The 14066-nt window shown below is 49.1% G+C and overlaps 5 protein-coding genes across 5 annotated transcripts; 2 read left to right on the forward strand and 3 right to left on the reverse strand.

Annotated features, from left to right (window-relative positions):
* Positions 1-91: 91 nt before the first annotated feature.
* On the forward strand, positions 92-3392 carry FTJAE_5135 (NACHT and ankyrin domain protein; the record flags this gene model as incomplete). Its single annotated transcript, XM_037351611.1, has 5 exons — positions 92-218; positions 269-659; positions 701-1349; positions 1945-2661; positions 2706-3392. The coding sequence occupies 5 exons, from the start codon at positions 92-94 to the stop codon at positions 3390-3392; spliced, it is 2571 nt and encodes an 856-aa protein (XP_037207740.1).
* A 552-nt stretch (positions 3393-3944) lies between these two features.
* On the reverse strand, positions 3945-5294 carry FTJAE_5136 (riboflavin transporter MCH5; the record flags this gene model as incomplete). Its single annotated transcript, XM_037351612.1, has 2 exons — positions 3945-4904; positions 4953-5294. The coding sequence occupies 2 exons, from the start codon at positions 5292-5294 to the stop codon at positions 3945-3947; spliced, it is 1302 nt and encodes a 433-aa protein (XP_037207741.1).
* Positions 5295-5752: 458 nt separating this feature from the next.
* FTJAE_5137 (uncharacterized protein) lies at positions 5753-7984 on the forward strand (the record flags this gene model as incomplete). Its single annotated transcript, XM_037351613.1, has 3 exons — positions 5753-6265; positions 6314-7882; positions 7928-7984. 3 exons carry the CDS (start codon positions 5753-5755, stop codon positions 7982-7984), a joined length of 2139 nt encoding a protein of 712 aa, XP_037207742.1.
* A 1169-nt stretch (positions 7985-9153) lies between these two features.
* On the reverse strand, positions 9154-10128 carry FTJAE_5138 (cell wall glycoprotein; the record flags this gene model as incomplete). The annotated part of the gene is made up of 1 exon (XM_037351614.1): positions 9154-10128. The coding sequence occupies one exon, from the start codon at positions 10126-10128 to the stop codon at positions 9154-9156; it is 975 nt and encodes a 324-aa protein (XP_037207743.1).
* A 1056-nt stretch (positions 10129-11184) lies between these two features.
* Positions 11185-12897, reverse strand: FTJAE_5139 (pyruvate decarboxylase; the record flags this gene model as incomplete). Its single annotated transcript, XM_037351615.1, has 1 exon — positions 11185-12897. One exon carries the CDS (start codon positions 12895-12897, stop codon positions 11185-11187), a length of 1713 nt encoding a protein of 570 aa, XP_037207744.1.
* Positions 12898-14066: the final 1169 nt, after the last annotated feature.

Below are 14066 nucleotides of genomic sequence, written 5' to 3' on the forward strand. Positions count from 1 at the left end.
CTTCTCGCTGTCAGTATCACGCGTCCCCTCGTCGGCATAGTATCGAATCTTGGTATAGCTATCCAACAAGTACTCTCGGTTACATAGCGTCATGTCTACTCAAGTGTCAGAAAGCCACGAAAAGAAGATGATGCAGCAAATACATAATGTTGTGGTGAGCAACGGCGGAATGGCAGTCCTTGGAAGCAATCGCAACGTCACTATCGGCAAACCGGATGGTAAGAGAGCAATAATGAAATAAGGAGTACTGGTGAATAACCCTTCTTAGTGCAATTGAATAGCAAGGTCAACAAGTGTCGTGAAACTCTCTTTGTTACTCTGCCAGACATCGATAGAGAGACTCTTGCGAGTTCCAAGGGTCAGAGGACCCCAGGGACTTGTGAATGGGTCTGTCACAATCCTGCCTACCAAGCATGGTTTGCCAAGGAGTCACCACTTCTCTGGATATCAGGGGGACCTGGCAAAGGGAAGACCGTCTTGTCGCTCTTCCTTACCGAACAAATCAAATTGTTCTGTGAAGAATCAGGAAGCCGATTACTTTATTTCTTCTGCCGCTTTCAGCATGAACAGTACAACAGTCCAACAAAACTGTTAAGGAGTCTTGCCTATCAACTCCTCGAGTTCAGCATTGACGGGCCTCAGATATCAGAAGTCTTCAAGTATCTTGAGACTACCGAAAGGGCCCACAAACTTTGACAAGCTTAGAGTGTCTCTGGAAGATCTTCGAGATTCTATTGTCCCAGCCTCATCTCCCCACAGTTTACTGTATCATCGACGGAATTGATGAATGTCATTCCTGCGATATCTTGATGGAGAAGTTCGAGAGCCTTTGCAAATCCCGTTCTGAAGGACCACTGGCTCTGGCTATCATTGGCCGAGATGTTGATGTACTAGGGCGAAGCTCTTACCATTTCACTGCATCGAGTCAAGCTAATGTATCTGGCTCCCAACTCAGTGAGCCTTTTCGTGATATACGGCTTGATCCAGACAACGAAGAGAGTGTCAACAGCGACATTGCCAAATTCACGCGCTCAAGGTTGGAGCCATTGACCATCATTGATGGGTTCAATGATATTCGCATGGATGTGGAGAAAACATTGATTAAAAAGGCTGACGGGACCTTCCTCTGGATCAGCTTTGTGATTCATGAGCTTTGCAACAAGCGAACATGTCTTCAGATTCAAGAGATAATCAGAGACTTGCCAGAAGATCTCCACCCTATCTTTGGGAGGATGCTTCATCAGATCGATCCTAAATACCGCCAAAGCACTATATCTATCCTGACATGGGTAGCTATGACGGAGAGGCCTCTTACCATCGCAGAACTTGCCAGCGCCATAGAATCTGATGTTAAGGATATGGCCGAACGACTCACTATTTGCCACCCGTTTCTGAAATTACATGATGATAAAGTTTTATTTGTTCATCAATCAGCAAAAGAGTACCTTCTACGCAGACTTCATGACCAGGATCCTCTATTGGAAGCATTCAGAATCATACCTGATCGGTGTCACGCGACGATAGCAGAAAAATGCTTACAGGTTCTTGAGAGTAATCTAACTGTCCACCGAGGTCATTCTTTCGGCATAAGCCAGGCTCCGCTGTTTGATTATGCGACAAACTGGTGGCAAATCCACTTCAGACACGCCTCCAGGGACACGAAGTTGTTGTTTGACTTGAATCGCCCGTTCTACAGCGAGGGTTCTGCCATTGCATATTATATGCTTACCTTACCTGGGGTTACTAGGAGTTTCGCATCGACTGTCAAGACATATATTGCATCCTTGGAGTCACTTAAGGATGATGCGCTATCATACATGTCACTTTGCCTGGCATCATTTCATGCTATTATGCCCTGGTTAGAAGCCCTCCTGAAACAAAAGAACGATAAACCTCGTACTTGGGTCATACGATGGAGGATAAGAGGTGCTCGCAAATCTCAAGCTTGCAATATTGGGTGGCGGAGACGCGCAGACAATTGAGTTCCTTCTGAGCAACGATTTCGAACCTTGGGACATTGGAGACCATAATGAGGCGTTGGAGATCGCGGCAAATACAGGGCAAGAAGCGGCCGTTAAACTTCTTCTCGACCTACCCGCCACGGCGTTCGACTCTGAAAGCAAGGGAAGATCCCTACTAGCATCGGCATACAGCGGCCATAAGACTATTGTGAAACTACTTCTCGATAATGGTGCGCATATCGACTATACGACTGTTGGAAAAATGACAGCTTTGGCTCGAGCAGTGAGAGCAGGGCAAATCACTGTCGTACAGCTTTTACTTGATCGAGGCGCTGATATTGATACACGAAACCCTCTTCACGAAACAGCTTTGATAATGGCGGCTGGCAGAGGCCACTCTGCTGTGGTAGAACTGCTTCTCGCCCGAGGCGCTGACAGTGGAGCCTCAGACTACTATGGCGACACAGCTTTAACTAAAGCAGCTGGAGGAGGCCATTTCGAGACTGCTCAGATACTGCTCCGCAATGGTGCACCTGTAGATTCCCAGGGTGCGGAGGTTCTGACGCCTTTGATCAAGGCTGCACACTCAGGCCATTTGGATATGGTTGAGTTGCTCCTTGACTGCGGTGCTGAAAAAGAGACTATCAGGGGAGGTCATGGAACACCGCTCATCGAAGCAGCTGCAGAAGGTCATGTTCAGGTGATGGACTTGCTTACATCACGCGCCTCACACACGAGGCTCAGCACAGGCTTAATGGTACAGCCCTGGGAAGTGCTGCGTATTTTGGTGAGTTGGCTGCAATGCAGCTGCTCATTGACCGAGGGACGGAAGTCAACATGAAAAATACTTTTGGCAAGACGGCTTTGATCTGCGCTGCGATGCAGAAACAGCCAGCCGCTGTGGATCTCTTGTTGCAGAACAAGGCTGAGGTTGATGCCATCGATGAAGGTGGCTGTACGGCATTACTGGAGGCGGCAAAGAATGGCGACCTTGATATTGTTTATGCACTGTTAAGCAAAGGCGCTGATCCCAATCGGAGAAGCAATTCGGGCGGCATTGCAATAATAGAAGCATTGATGGTGGCTGGAGCTTCTGGGTTAGAGGTTGGGAGTCAGCTGGTCCAGAGAAAGACAGCCGCTGTATGTTTGCTAGACCATGGAGCTGACGTCAACCTCTACGGTAGATTTTGTCACCGGGGCTTGGGGAAATTGGACGCACCCCCACTGATACATGCAGCCAGCAACGGTTGGGAATGGGCAGTTCAGCTGTTGCTTGAACGTGGTGCTGACTGTAATCTACGAGCAGTCGCCATACAGTCGGAGCCGGAGCCGAAGCCGGAGCCGGAGCTCGAGATACGAATGCAGCCTGTCACGAATCCTAAGCAGAAGCGTTGGAAGTCATCTTCACTCTGGAAACATAGGAAGAGATAAGTATCTATTCAGATCCAAGAGATAGGACTACCGCCAACGATAGAGCGGGAGTCAGCAGTCAACTGCACGGAGGCAGGATCGGCAATAGTATATGCATCAAGAGGAGGACATTCATCAACCGTCCGACTACTCCTTTCTTATGGAGCTGATACAAGTTTTACAGATAACAAGGGACAGACTGCGCTAGCGTGGGCATGTAAGGAGGGATTCAAAGAGATCGAGGAACTAGTATTTGAACATGAGGCCTCAAGGGCAGCCTTGTTCAAGGGACCCTTCTAATTTTGGCTCATCGGCAGTTAGTCGAATGTGGGTAAACTCTATAGTATTAATGAATGTGCTTAAGATAGTGGTGCAAGATATGACTAGATCTCGTGGGACATGGTGCCTCGCCGTTGTTGGCTTGGGCAACGAATAAAACAGCCCAGGAACCTCGACAGCTAAGGGTAGTGATATAAAACAGTAGTAAGATAGTCGGGCTCTATAGTTTCAGGGACATTATATAGCTTGTAGTAGACAGGCTTTAAGAGTCATGCATGTAATACCAGGGTTGACTCAGATGCGGCCAAATATTCCCTTATCAGTCCACGCCTTAGCCACAGTAGCAAGGCATCCACCAAACAAGCACATAACACCACTAAAGACAGAAACCTGAAAGAAACCTCCATACTTGCTCACAAGAACACCGTTGACAGGCGGACCGATCAGAGCTGCAAAAGAGCTCACAGCCAGTCCCATTCCCATGTATGTCCCGTTGTTTCTTGCATCCTTTGACACGAGTGTGAAGGCTGCTGACACACCGGAGATGATTGTTCCAGAGCAAAAGCCAAATACGAGAGCATAAACCACCAAGGCTGCTGTGGTCTTTGCCTCGTTCATGCAGAGAATGACAACTCCCGTGCATAGTCCTCCGAGGGAATACATGTTCAGACGACCATATTTGTCTGCCAGTACTCCCGGGATGATACGGCCAAAGGTTGACGCAGCGTTCGTAATGGCGAGTAGATATGACGCCAACGTAGGGTTGACACCTCGTGAGACTGCATAAGTCGGGATGAAGAAGAGCGGAGCAAACATGCCGATGAAGAGAAAGAACAGAGATCCTATGACAAGCAAGTACAAAGGATCTTTGAAAGGCTCAACCAGGAAGAACGAAGTCTTTCTGCTGGGCAGACGGGGTCTGACCGCCATGCATGAAAAGGTCATGAGAGGTATCATGACAAAGCCCATGATGCGGATGGACCAGCCAAAACCAAGAGACGAGTCGTTCAACATCTTTGACAATGCGATCGGAAAGACAACTCCGCCGATAGAGGAGCCTGACACGGCTATTCCGAAAGCAGCGGCTCTCTTCTTGTCAAAGTATTGGGAAACGGCAGCGAAGGCGGGGATCTGGAGGAAAGCCATTGCGGTGCCCATGAGGATACCTTGAGCAAGCATGAACTGCCAATATTCGGTGCATAAACTCGTCATCATGGTCGCGAATACGTAGGTAACGGCGGCTGGGCGGAGGACCTATGAAACAATTAGCCTCAATCATCTCATGGTGCGTAGGAAACGTACCCAGGAACCATATCGATCAAACATTGGACCACTCAAAGCCCCAACAGCGAATTGAATAAAAGTCGAGATGGATCCAATCCAAGCGATTGCATCTTCTGAATGTCCTTGAAGTTGGTGAGTTATGTAGTATTCTTGTAGAACACCAAAAGAGTTGGCGAAACCGAGGCATGAGAAGAAGATGCAGGCTGATCCAGCTGCTACCAGCCATGCTTGGAGACCTCCATCTGGTGCAGGCGAAGGATCAAGAGGGTCATTTGGTACGTTCTTCTCTTGGTCCATATTGTTGCCGGAATCAGAGAGTGCCTGGTCCTGAAGCTTTATGAAGTTGTCTTGATCAGCCATGATGAGGGACAGCGAAAATGGGTTTGAAGTGGTGTCTAGGTAGGAGACTCTTGAATTGAAGATGCTGATGGTATGGAATATTTCATAGTACTAATTCCAGGTCGCTCACTCCTTTTATGTTGAGCAGGACAGTCAAGGAGTCGAGTTCCTCCTAGCCTCTATCATACTTCCCTGAGGATTGACCAATGACAATCTTACGGAGTCGGGGTCGGACTCGGAGTTAGGATGGAACCCGGCAAATGGAGAACCATCAGTACCAAAAGCGCATTTCTCACCACCTCAATTACACAATTCTCCGCATCCCAACTCATTCTCAAGTAAACATCACCAAAGACCACGAAAATGGAACCTTTGCGTCGCCGACGAAGACCAGCTGTGTAATAAACCTCACCTCCGATTGAATTACGAGGCATGGCTAATATTGTCGCAGGTCATGCAATCTCTGTCGGAAGCGCAAGATGCGCTGTAACCGCGGGTCGCCGTGTAGCAATTGCATGCGCGCAAGAAAGGGCGAATGCGTCTACGAGAATCCTCCTCCAGCTGAAAGAAGCATAGCGAGTCAAGACCATGTCGCCGAAATCGCGGGAGACTTCAATGCATTTCTCTCATTGCCAACGCCTGAAGATCTTGTCGCAAGCGCAAACTCTGGATTACCTGTTGTGAGCACAGGAGCAGCGAGCTCTTCGACAGGTGCGCCGACACCGGTCAGTCAATCGTCTGTTCAGGAACTCGACATGCTGCGAAACAGAGTGCGACAACTCGAGAGTCAATTATCATCAAACACTGCAACACCGTTGCAATCTCATGTCTCAACGCCAGCTTCGACACTTGAAACCTCGACATCAAGATTGGGTGGAACGTTTCACCTACACTCTCAAAGACAACATGTTGGTGCATTAGCGACGCCACGAGCGATCTCTCATAAGTCGCGGTTCTTCGGACAAAGCCATTTTGTCTGTGGGTTACCGTTGGTAAGGCACATACTTCAATTCGCTTTCTCAAATGCTAACAAAGAAAAGCTCCGAGACATTATTGAAGCAATTGACCACTACGCGACTGAGACAACCGGTGTTGTCATCAAAGTTCAGAAATGCAAGGCTATGGCAAAGCGCATCAAAGCACTGCGTGCGCCAGCATGGCCGACACCCCTCACCACTGAATTGGCATCCAAAGCTCTTTGCGACAGTCTTGTCGAGTGTTACCTCGAAGGTATAGAGAAGGTGTATCGTATCCTTCACATACCGACATTTAGGAACAAATATGATGCTTTGTGGACCTCTGATGCCGAGCCGGATAGAGACTTTGTTGCTCAGCTCAAATTGGTGCTGGCGTTGGGCGCGACGACCTACGACGACAATTTCTCCTTACGAGCCTCGGCCGTTCTATGGATATACGAAGTTCAGACGTGGATATCAGAGCCAGAGTTTAAGTCGAGACTGGGTGTTCAATTTCTCCAAACAAACATCCTGCTTGTTCTTGCCCGGGAGATGGTGTCGGTGGGAGGAGAATCGTCCTGGATCGCATGCGGTTCACTTCTTAGGACCGCAGTGTCAATGGGTCTACACAGAGACCCTGCGCTTTTATCGAAAACTACGACAATGGCTTGTGAGATGCGACGAAGATTGTGGAACACGATACTAGAGCTCTGCCTTCAGTCAAGTCTCTCATCTGGCGGGCCGCCAATGATCATAGAAGAACAGTTCGACACTGAGCCGCCTGGGAATTTTGACGATGATGACATCATGATCAATGGTGCGACTTCCAGACCGAATAACGTCTTCACCCAAGTTTCGACAGCGAGGGCCTTGCGACTAACATTTGCGACTCGTCTCAAAGTTGTCAAGTTGCTCAATGATCTCAAATCTGGTGACTCGTATCAAGAGACATTGCGTCTTGATGCAGAACTCAAAGCTTCTTACAAGGAAGCCAACCGGATGTTGAAGGACTGCAAGAAGAGCCAAAACTCGCCATCGGAGTTTGAGCTGACAGTAGGTGACTTCATTATGCGTCGGTATCTCTGCGCACTTCACTTTCCATACTATGGACTCTCTTTACAAGAACCGAGCTACGCCTTCTCACGAAAGATGACGATCGAGTCAGCTTTCAGAATGTGGTCCACCGTATCCTCAGATAGTGCAAACTCTTCAGCCAAGCAACAATTCTCGCGTCTCGTCACATGCAGCTCCGGCTTCTTTCGACTGTCGGCATGGCAGGCCAGCATCATACTCGTCCTCGAACTGAGGAGTACGGTCCAAGAGGACGATGGCTTTTCCTTGACACCAGTACGACCAGACCTGTTAAAGGTCATGGAGGACTCGAAAGCTTGGAACTTGCGAACTATTGAAGCGGGCGAGACCAATATGAAGGGCTATCTCATGCTGTCGATCTTGATGGCGCAGATCATGGGCATCATGCGACACTTATCCGAAGCCGAAATCGTTGAGCTCATTATGAAAGCTGGTGAAGAGGCGATGCAGGACGCGTTGGGAGTGTTTGAATCATTCTTGGTTCAGTTACAACCTGAAGGTGCAGAGATTCAGGATTTGCAGGAGATTGATCTTAGCTTTATGAATGACTGGGATTCTCTGGTGAGTGCGTTGCCCGAAACGTTTGGTCATTGCTGACATTGACAGATGGTTGACGATTTTCTTGACGATGGAGTTTCCGATCCCATGGCATGGATATTCTGACCTTTTTGAGCACATACTGTATTTGATCGAAGACGTAATGTCCTGGGAGAATACACGATGGTGGATCATGTCGTGATATTGAGATTTAAGTGACTCTATGTATACCCCACGCAAGCCATCGAGCTCAGCGTTTCTTCGCAACGGCGTCGGGTGTTATTTGATATAGAACTGTCTAGATAATCTAACGAATGGATAAAAATTCATGTCAGTTTGTGAGAAGAGTTGGATATGTGGGTTTATCGGAAGATGGACGTTGACATTTTATGCAATTGACGCCACATAAGTGAATTTTATGCAATTAGTGCACGTTATGCCAACAGTGGTTTCGGCGAGACAGATCAGATTAGCTTCATTGAAACGTGTCTCGAAATTACTTCAATTCATTGGCTCTATATGCAAGCGAAAGGTATTGTTTTTTTACTCATATGCCTTCAGTCAAATGCTGCTCGTTGCGTCTGTCAGTTCACAGCGAATATGCATAAAAGATGTGCCCCATTTTTCACCCAGTTGGTCCAATCGCGTGTCAATGCTCCCAGAACCTCAACTCCAACAACTCTGATTAATCCATTTCCAACAAAACTCCAACAAAAGACATCTCGGACGGCAAAAAGAAGAACTGGATGGCGTTGGGATTGCTCCCGCCAGGGCTTGAACCTGAGACCTTCGCATTACCGGATACTCGGGTTGAAGTATTAGTACGACGCTCTAACCAACTGAGCTACGGAAGCCACCAGTTTTGATTGGTGGACGGTGTCTCACCAGAGTTCACAAGCTTGCTGTGGAGTTGAGACGAGGCGGACGTAGCTGATCTCACAGATCTGTGTTGGTTGTGGAGTTGCGAGCACCGACATCGATGATGCACTCTCAACTTGGAACTCTCGTTGACCTGGATGCTTAGCCAGTAGTTCACGGGGAAAGACACACCAGAGATGGAGTACAGTTGGTTAGGCTTAGTGTCATGACTTGGAAGTTTTGAGAACTCAAATAGAAGGGACTACAAGGCATGATTTCAGGACATCACTGGGGAACATCAACGTTTAAAGCACCAAATCGTATTTCAATTGTCTATAAGTGTATATGCGGTAGATCTAGCACAAATTATTATATATGGATGAAGTTAAAAGTCCACCATCCACCTCCTCCCCTCAACAATTCACACCAATAACCATTTAGAGCATGGCAAGAGCACCAACGACGGCAATAATACCGGCAGGGACAACCTGGGCGGCACCAGCAGTGACGACGTGAGTGGGGGTAGTAGCGGGAGGAGCAGCAGCGGGCTGGGTACCGGCAGGGGGGTTGTAGCCGGGAGCGGTAGCAACGGGCTTGGTGGCAACGGGAGCGACAGAGCAGGCAGTGGGGGTGACCAGAGAACCCTCACCGTTGAAGGGAGAGTAGCCAAGGCACTCAGAGTAGGTAGCAGCGCAGTAAGACATGTTGGCGTCAGCACCAGTGCGGCACTTGTTGTAGGCGTCGGAGCACTTCTCAGCGCAGCCCTTGTTCTCAGCGGGGGTGGAAGGCTTGGGGGGAGTGTAGCCGGTAGGAACAATGGGCTTGGTGGTGGTGAAGTGGCAGTCAGGGACGGTGACGGTGCCGGGAGCAGTGACGGGAATGGTCTTGTTGCCGTAGGTGAGGGTGGTGGCCTCAGGGCAGTAGGTGGTGACAGCGGTGACGACCTCAGTGGTGTAGACAGCAGTGGGCTTTCCACCAGCGTGGCAAGAGGTAGGCTTGACGAACTTGCCGCTCTCCCAGGGGTTGTAGTTCAAGCAGGCAGCGTACTCAGCAGCGCAGGTAGCCATGTTGGCGTTGGGGGCGACACGGCAGTCGTCGTACTTGTCAGAGCACATCTCAGCGCAGTCCTTGGCGTGAGTGGGCTTGGGAGGAGCAGCATAGCCAGTGCCGGTAGCAACGGGCTTGGTGATGGTGCAAGAGCAGTCCTCGATGGTGAGGGTGGTGGCCTCAGTGATGGTGTAGGTCTTCTCGCCGTAGGTGAGGGTGGTGGCCTCGGGGCAGTAGGTGGTCAGGTGAGTGACGACCTCAGTGGTGTACTTGACGGTCTCGTTGGAGGGGGGAGCATAGTAGGGAGAGGCGGTGGCAGCGCCGACGAGGACGCTGGCGATGGAGGCAGACTTGATGAAACCCATTTTGACGGTTTTGGTGCTGGAATAAGCTTAAGCGAGTGTAAGTGTTTATTGAGCACGAAAAAGTTGGACTGTAAACGAGAGTGGTTCTTGTCGTGGATGGGATGAGAAGAAGGAGAGTCTACGAGGCAGAAGGGGATGGGGGTTTATAAAGCCATCTTCGCCTCAGCTGAAGTCAACGTTACTGCCGATGCCGAAACCGATCGATGCCCAGAGCAGACCCAGAGGAGAGTCCACTCCCGTCTAGCAAATTGCGGGGATCAGGAACCACCAAAAAGCTCGTGTTTATTTACAGCAACAGAACAGGCACAGGCAGGTTTTTCAATACGAAGAGGTAATTTACCGCCTCAATGGGTCCGGAAGTCGGCCACTCCTCGCCAATCCCATTGGCCCTCGCTATACGGCTCGCCGAGGAGGCGGGCGACAAGCGGCAGGGATTGACCCGTGTAGGCTATAGCTATACGGCGAGTCATCTCATCCCCTTCCCCCTGCGCTAGGCTAAACCGTACCGTGCAGTACTGTACCTGCGCTAGCTCGACTCACTCTTAGCGCCCAGCTGATGTTTATGCATCCTTCATCCTTGATTTGTGGTAAACTAAAAAACAGAGGAGGAATCAAATTTTGGTTCTTGTCAGCCTCAATGATTTCCATGCTTTAAATTAACCCTCGTAAACAGTGATCTCCTACTTTGTTTGGATCAAGCAATTTAACCTTGTCGTGTAACTAGCACCTCCACTACGACATCATCACTACAGACTAGAGAACTCTGCTTTGCTTTGCTGTGAAATATTGGGTCTGCCGGCTTATCCGAACAAGACTAGCGGATTTGAGTTTCATCTGGTGTTGCTGGCCCCTGGACTGGCTGGACTGGACGGATAATTCAACCGGCGGGAGGAGCATTTACGAACGATTGGATGCAAAAGTCTCAAACTTCATGATTGGGTGAGACACGGCGTGGCGTTCTGAGCTGACACGGGTAAGCTTACTAGAACTTGATGATTCAGTCAGATAAATTCCGACTGTATCTGCTCCACTGATCTCATCTGATCTACTCTGTAATTACTGGCTTTTTTCCCGCTCCATTTGCCTGTCCAGCAATTCCTTCAACTCGCCAGTGCAATCCTCTTGGTCCATAAAGACTTCAATCATCGTGACTCCCTCGCTATCCTGTACCACTTTCGAGTCCATCGCTGTCCTCAATTCCGCAAATGTCTTGGCCGAAAAATAATGCTTCGATGCCTCCTCTTGGCTCAATCCAAACAATCCAAGGGCATGCTGGTGGTTCCACGGCGAAATATCGTTGTAATCCGCATTCCTCCCGTGAATGGCCCGCTCAATTGTGTAGCCATTGTTGTTGATGACGAATATGATTACGTTGAGCTTTTGCTTGACCATTGTGCTAATCTCTTGGGCAGTCATCTGTAGACTTCCGTCGCCGATAAACAAGACTGCTCGCTGCGAACCGTTCATATCCCGTTGGGCTAGTGCTGCACCGAGCGTGGCGGGGAGCATGTATCCGATCGATAGCCATGTCACGCATGTAAAGTAGCGACAGTCTTGGGGAAGCTTGAAGGCCTTTCCGCCAGTCGCGGCGGTACCAGTTTCGGTCAGAACAATATCGCCGCGACGGAACATGGGGTTCACGTAGCGATAGAACTCAGCTTGGTTGAGAGCGTCCGATGGTGAAGGCTCAACTGGTCCCTTTGTCGCGATGGCAGGACTCTCAATCTTAGCAAGCTTTGAAGCATCAAACTGGCTGACGATCTTTTGAAGATACTGTCGAGGGTCAACGTCCCGAATGAGCTGACCACCAACCTTGATCTGACCAGGCGAAAACGAAACCGTCACACTTTCCTCCGGGATCGCCTTGAAAATGCCAGTGTTGATGTTGCTCATGTGTGGACCAAAGAACAAGATTAGATCGGAAGACTTGAAATAATCGAGCGATTCTTTATCTCCATCGTCGGCCAGGTATACGCCATGAACGTTGGGCAACTCCTCATTGATGAGACCTTTTCCGAATGCCGTTGTCCACGTTGGCCAATTGGTAGTATCGATGAGCTTGTTGATCTCGTCAATAGCACCGATACTGCGACTCTCGCCGTCAACGTACAGGAGAGGCTTGGTAGCAGAGTAGATGCGCTGCAAGATCTTATCAACAGTCTCCGCGCTGATCTCAGCAGCAGACGGCGCCGCGCGAATAACAGGTCTCTTGTCAAAATTAGACGTCGAGACCTGCATTGAAACCAGATCATCAGGGATCTGCAGATAGACCGGTCTCTGATGAATCATGGCCTGCTCAATGATCCAGTCGATCTTATCAGCTGCAGTCTGCACATCCGTCAAACAAGTCTGCGCAGCAGTGACATGTCGATGCATCTCCGCAAACCTCCCATACTCTCCGTCCAAGAACGTATGATGCACCAAGGCCCTTGCGCTTTGGAGGGTTCTTGATGGTGCGCCAACGATGTGAATGACTGGTGCTCGCTCAGAGTACGCCCCCGCGATGCCATTGATGGCTGAGAGTTCGCCGACGCCGAAAGTAGTGATCACTGCGCTGAGACCTTGAATACGAGAGTATCCGTCTGCGGAATAAGCGGCGTTGAGCTCATTGCAGTTTCCGATCCAGTTAATACCAGTCGGTTTGATGTAGTCCAGCAATCTGAGGTTATAATCGCCTGGGACGCCAAAGATGGAGCCGATCTCGAGTTGCTTGAGACGGGTAAAGAGGTACTCCCCGAGAGGGACAGTTGCTTCCTTTGTATGTGTCATATTGTTTGTAATATCGTTCTACGTCTATGATGAGAATGGAAGAAGTGTAGAAGAATGAAATGTCTTTATATATCTACAAGAACCAGGGCGTCGATGACATCCCCGCGTTGATCCGCATCTTGACGCCTTTGATTGCCGGGCTCACATTCCAAATCGGGCAAAGTAGCAGAAACCCCATGTCTAGCCGGTCCTTCACCCCTTTTGCCGAGGCAGGCCCTTGGTGGGGAATTCGATCTATGCCAAATATGGTGAATTAAGCGGCGTTAGGGATGGAACATTATTGATCCTCGATGCCCGCCGGCGCCGCAATGTCATCAATAGACATTGAAATGTTAACCATGATAAGAGTTTCAAGCCACTTGAGATATTTTCTCTAGAGAATATCACAGGCCGAGTCACTTGTTGATAAGACATAATCAATTCGTAATAGCCTAATAAAGAAAAAGACTGTTTTCTCTAGTCCTAAACCCGACAACCCGGCTGAAGAATACTGAAGTGCATGTACAGGGTAAGCGGGGGTCCTCTGATAACGACCCAGCGTTGGCTCAATTTCCACGCACGCGTGACCACCATAGACATGACAAAGGGCGTCGAATTCGTTATCGTGACCCTGAAACCAGCTTTTACACCGTAAATATGCGGCTTCTGACCGCCATGTGACTAATGTTAGACCGTATCACCATAACGTCTGAGTTGCTCACCTCAGTCTCTGAAAGGTCCATGTTCGTTATCGGTATCGATAAGACATGGATATCGATAGGGCTGACTGAACTGACCTCATTAATCCAGAAGACAAGGATGACCATGCTGATTTATAAATTTAGGTACAACTATTTGTAGATTCTGTTACCGATATCTTACATCTATAATTAGGATCAAGGAATAATTATCCGAGATTTTACTTAACAGCCTTGCTGGCGAAATGAACATGGTGGCTCGTGTCCCGGTGCTACCCAATTTCGTCAATTGATCTGTTGGGGGTCACCACCCAAAAAAGCTACAGTTCGTACTCATCTCGAAGAGCCTGTAAAATAATTGTTAGTGGAAAAGACGATTGCAGCTTTTACGCGTGCTCGCCCCTTGCATCTGGGCAGTATGCAAGATGGTGGTGTTGAATCTAATAATCAGTTTGTTGGACATAATGCGACTGGAGTCCCTGGACTGTGAAA

Source organism: Fusarium tjaetaba, assembly GCF_013396195.1.
Source record: "Fusarium tjaetaba strain NRRL 66243 chromosome Unknown NRRL66243_c0000097, whole genome shotgun sequence".
Lineage (NCBI taxonomy): Eukaryota > Fungi > Ascomycota > Sordariomycetes > Hypocreales > Nectriaceae > Fusarium > Fusarium tjaetaba.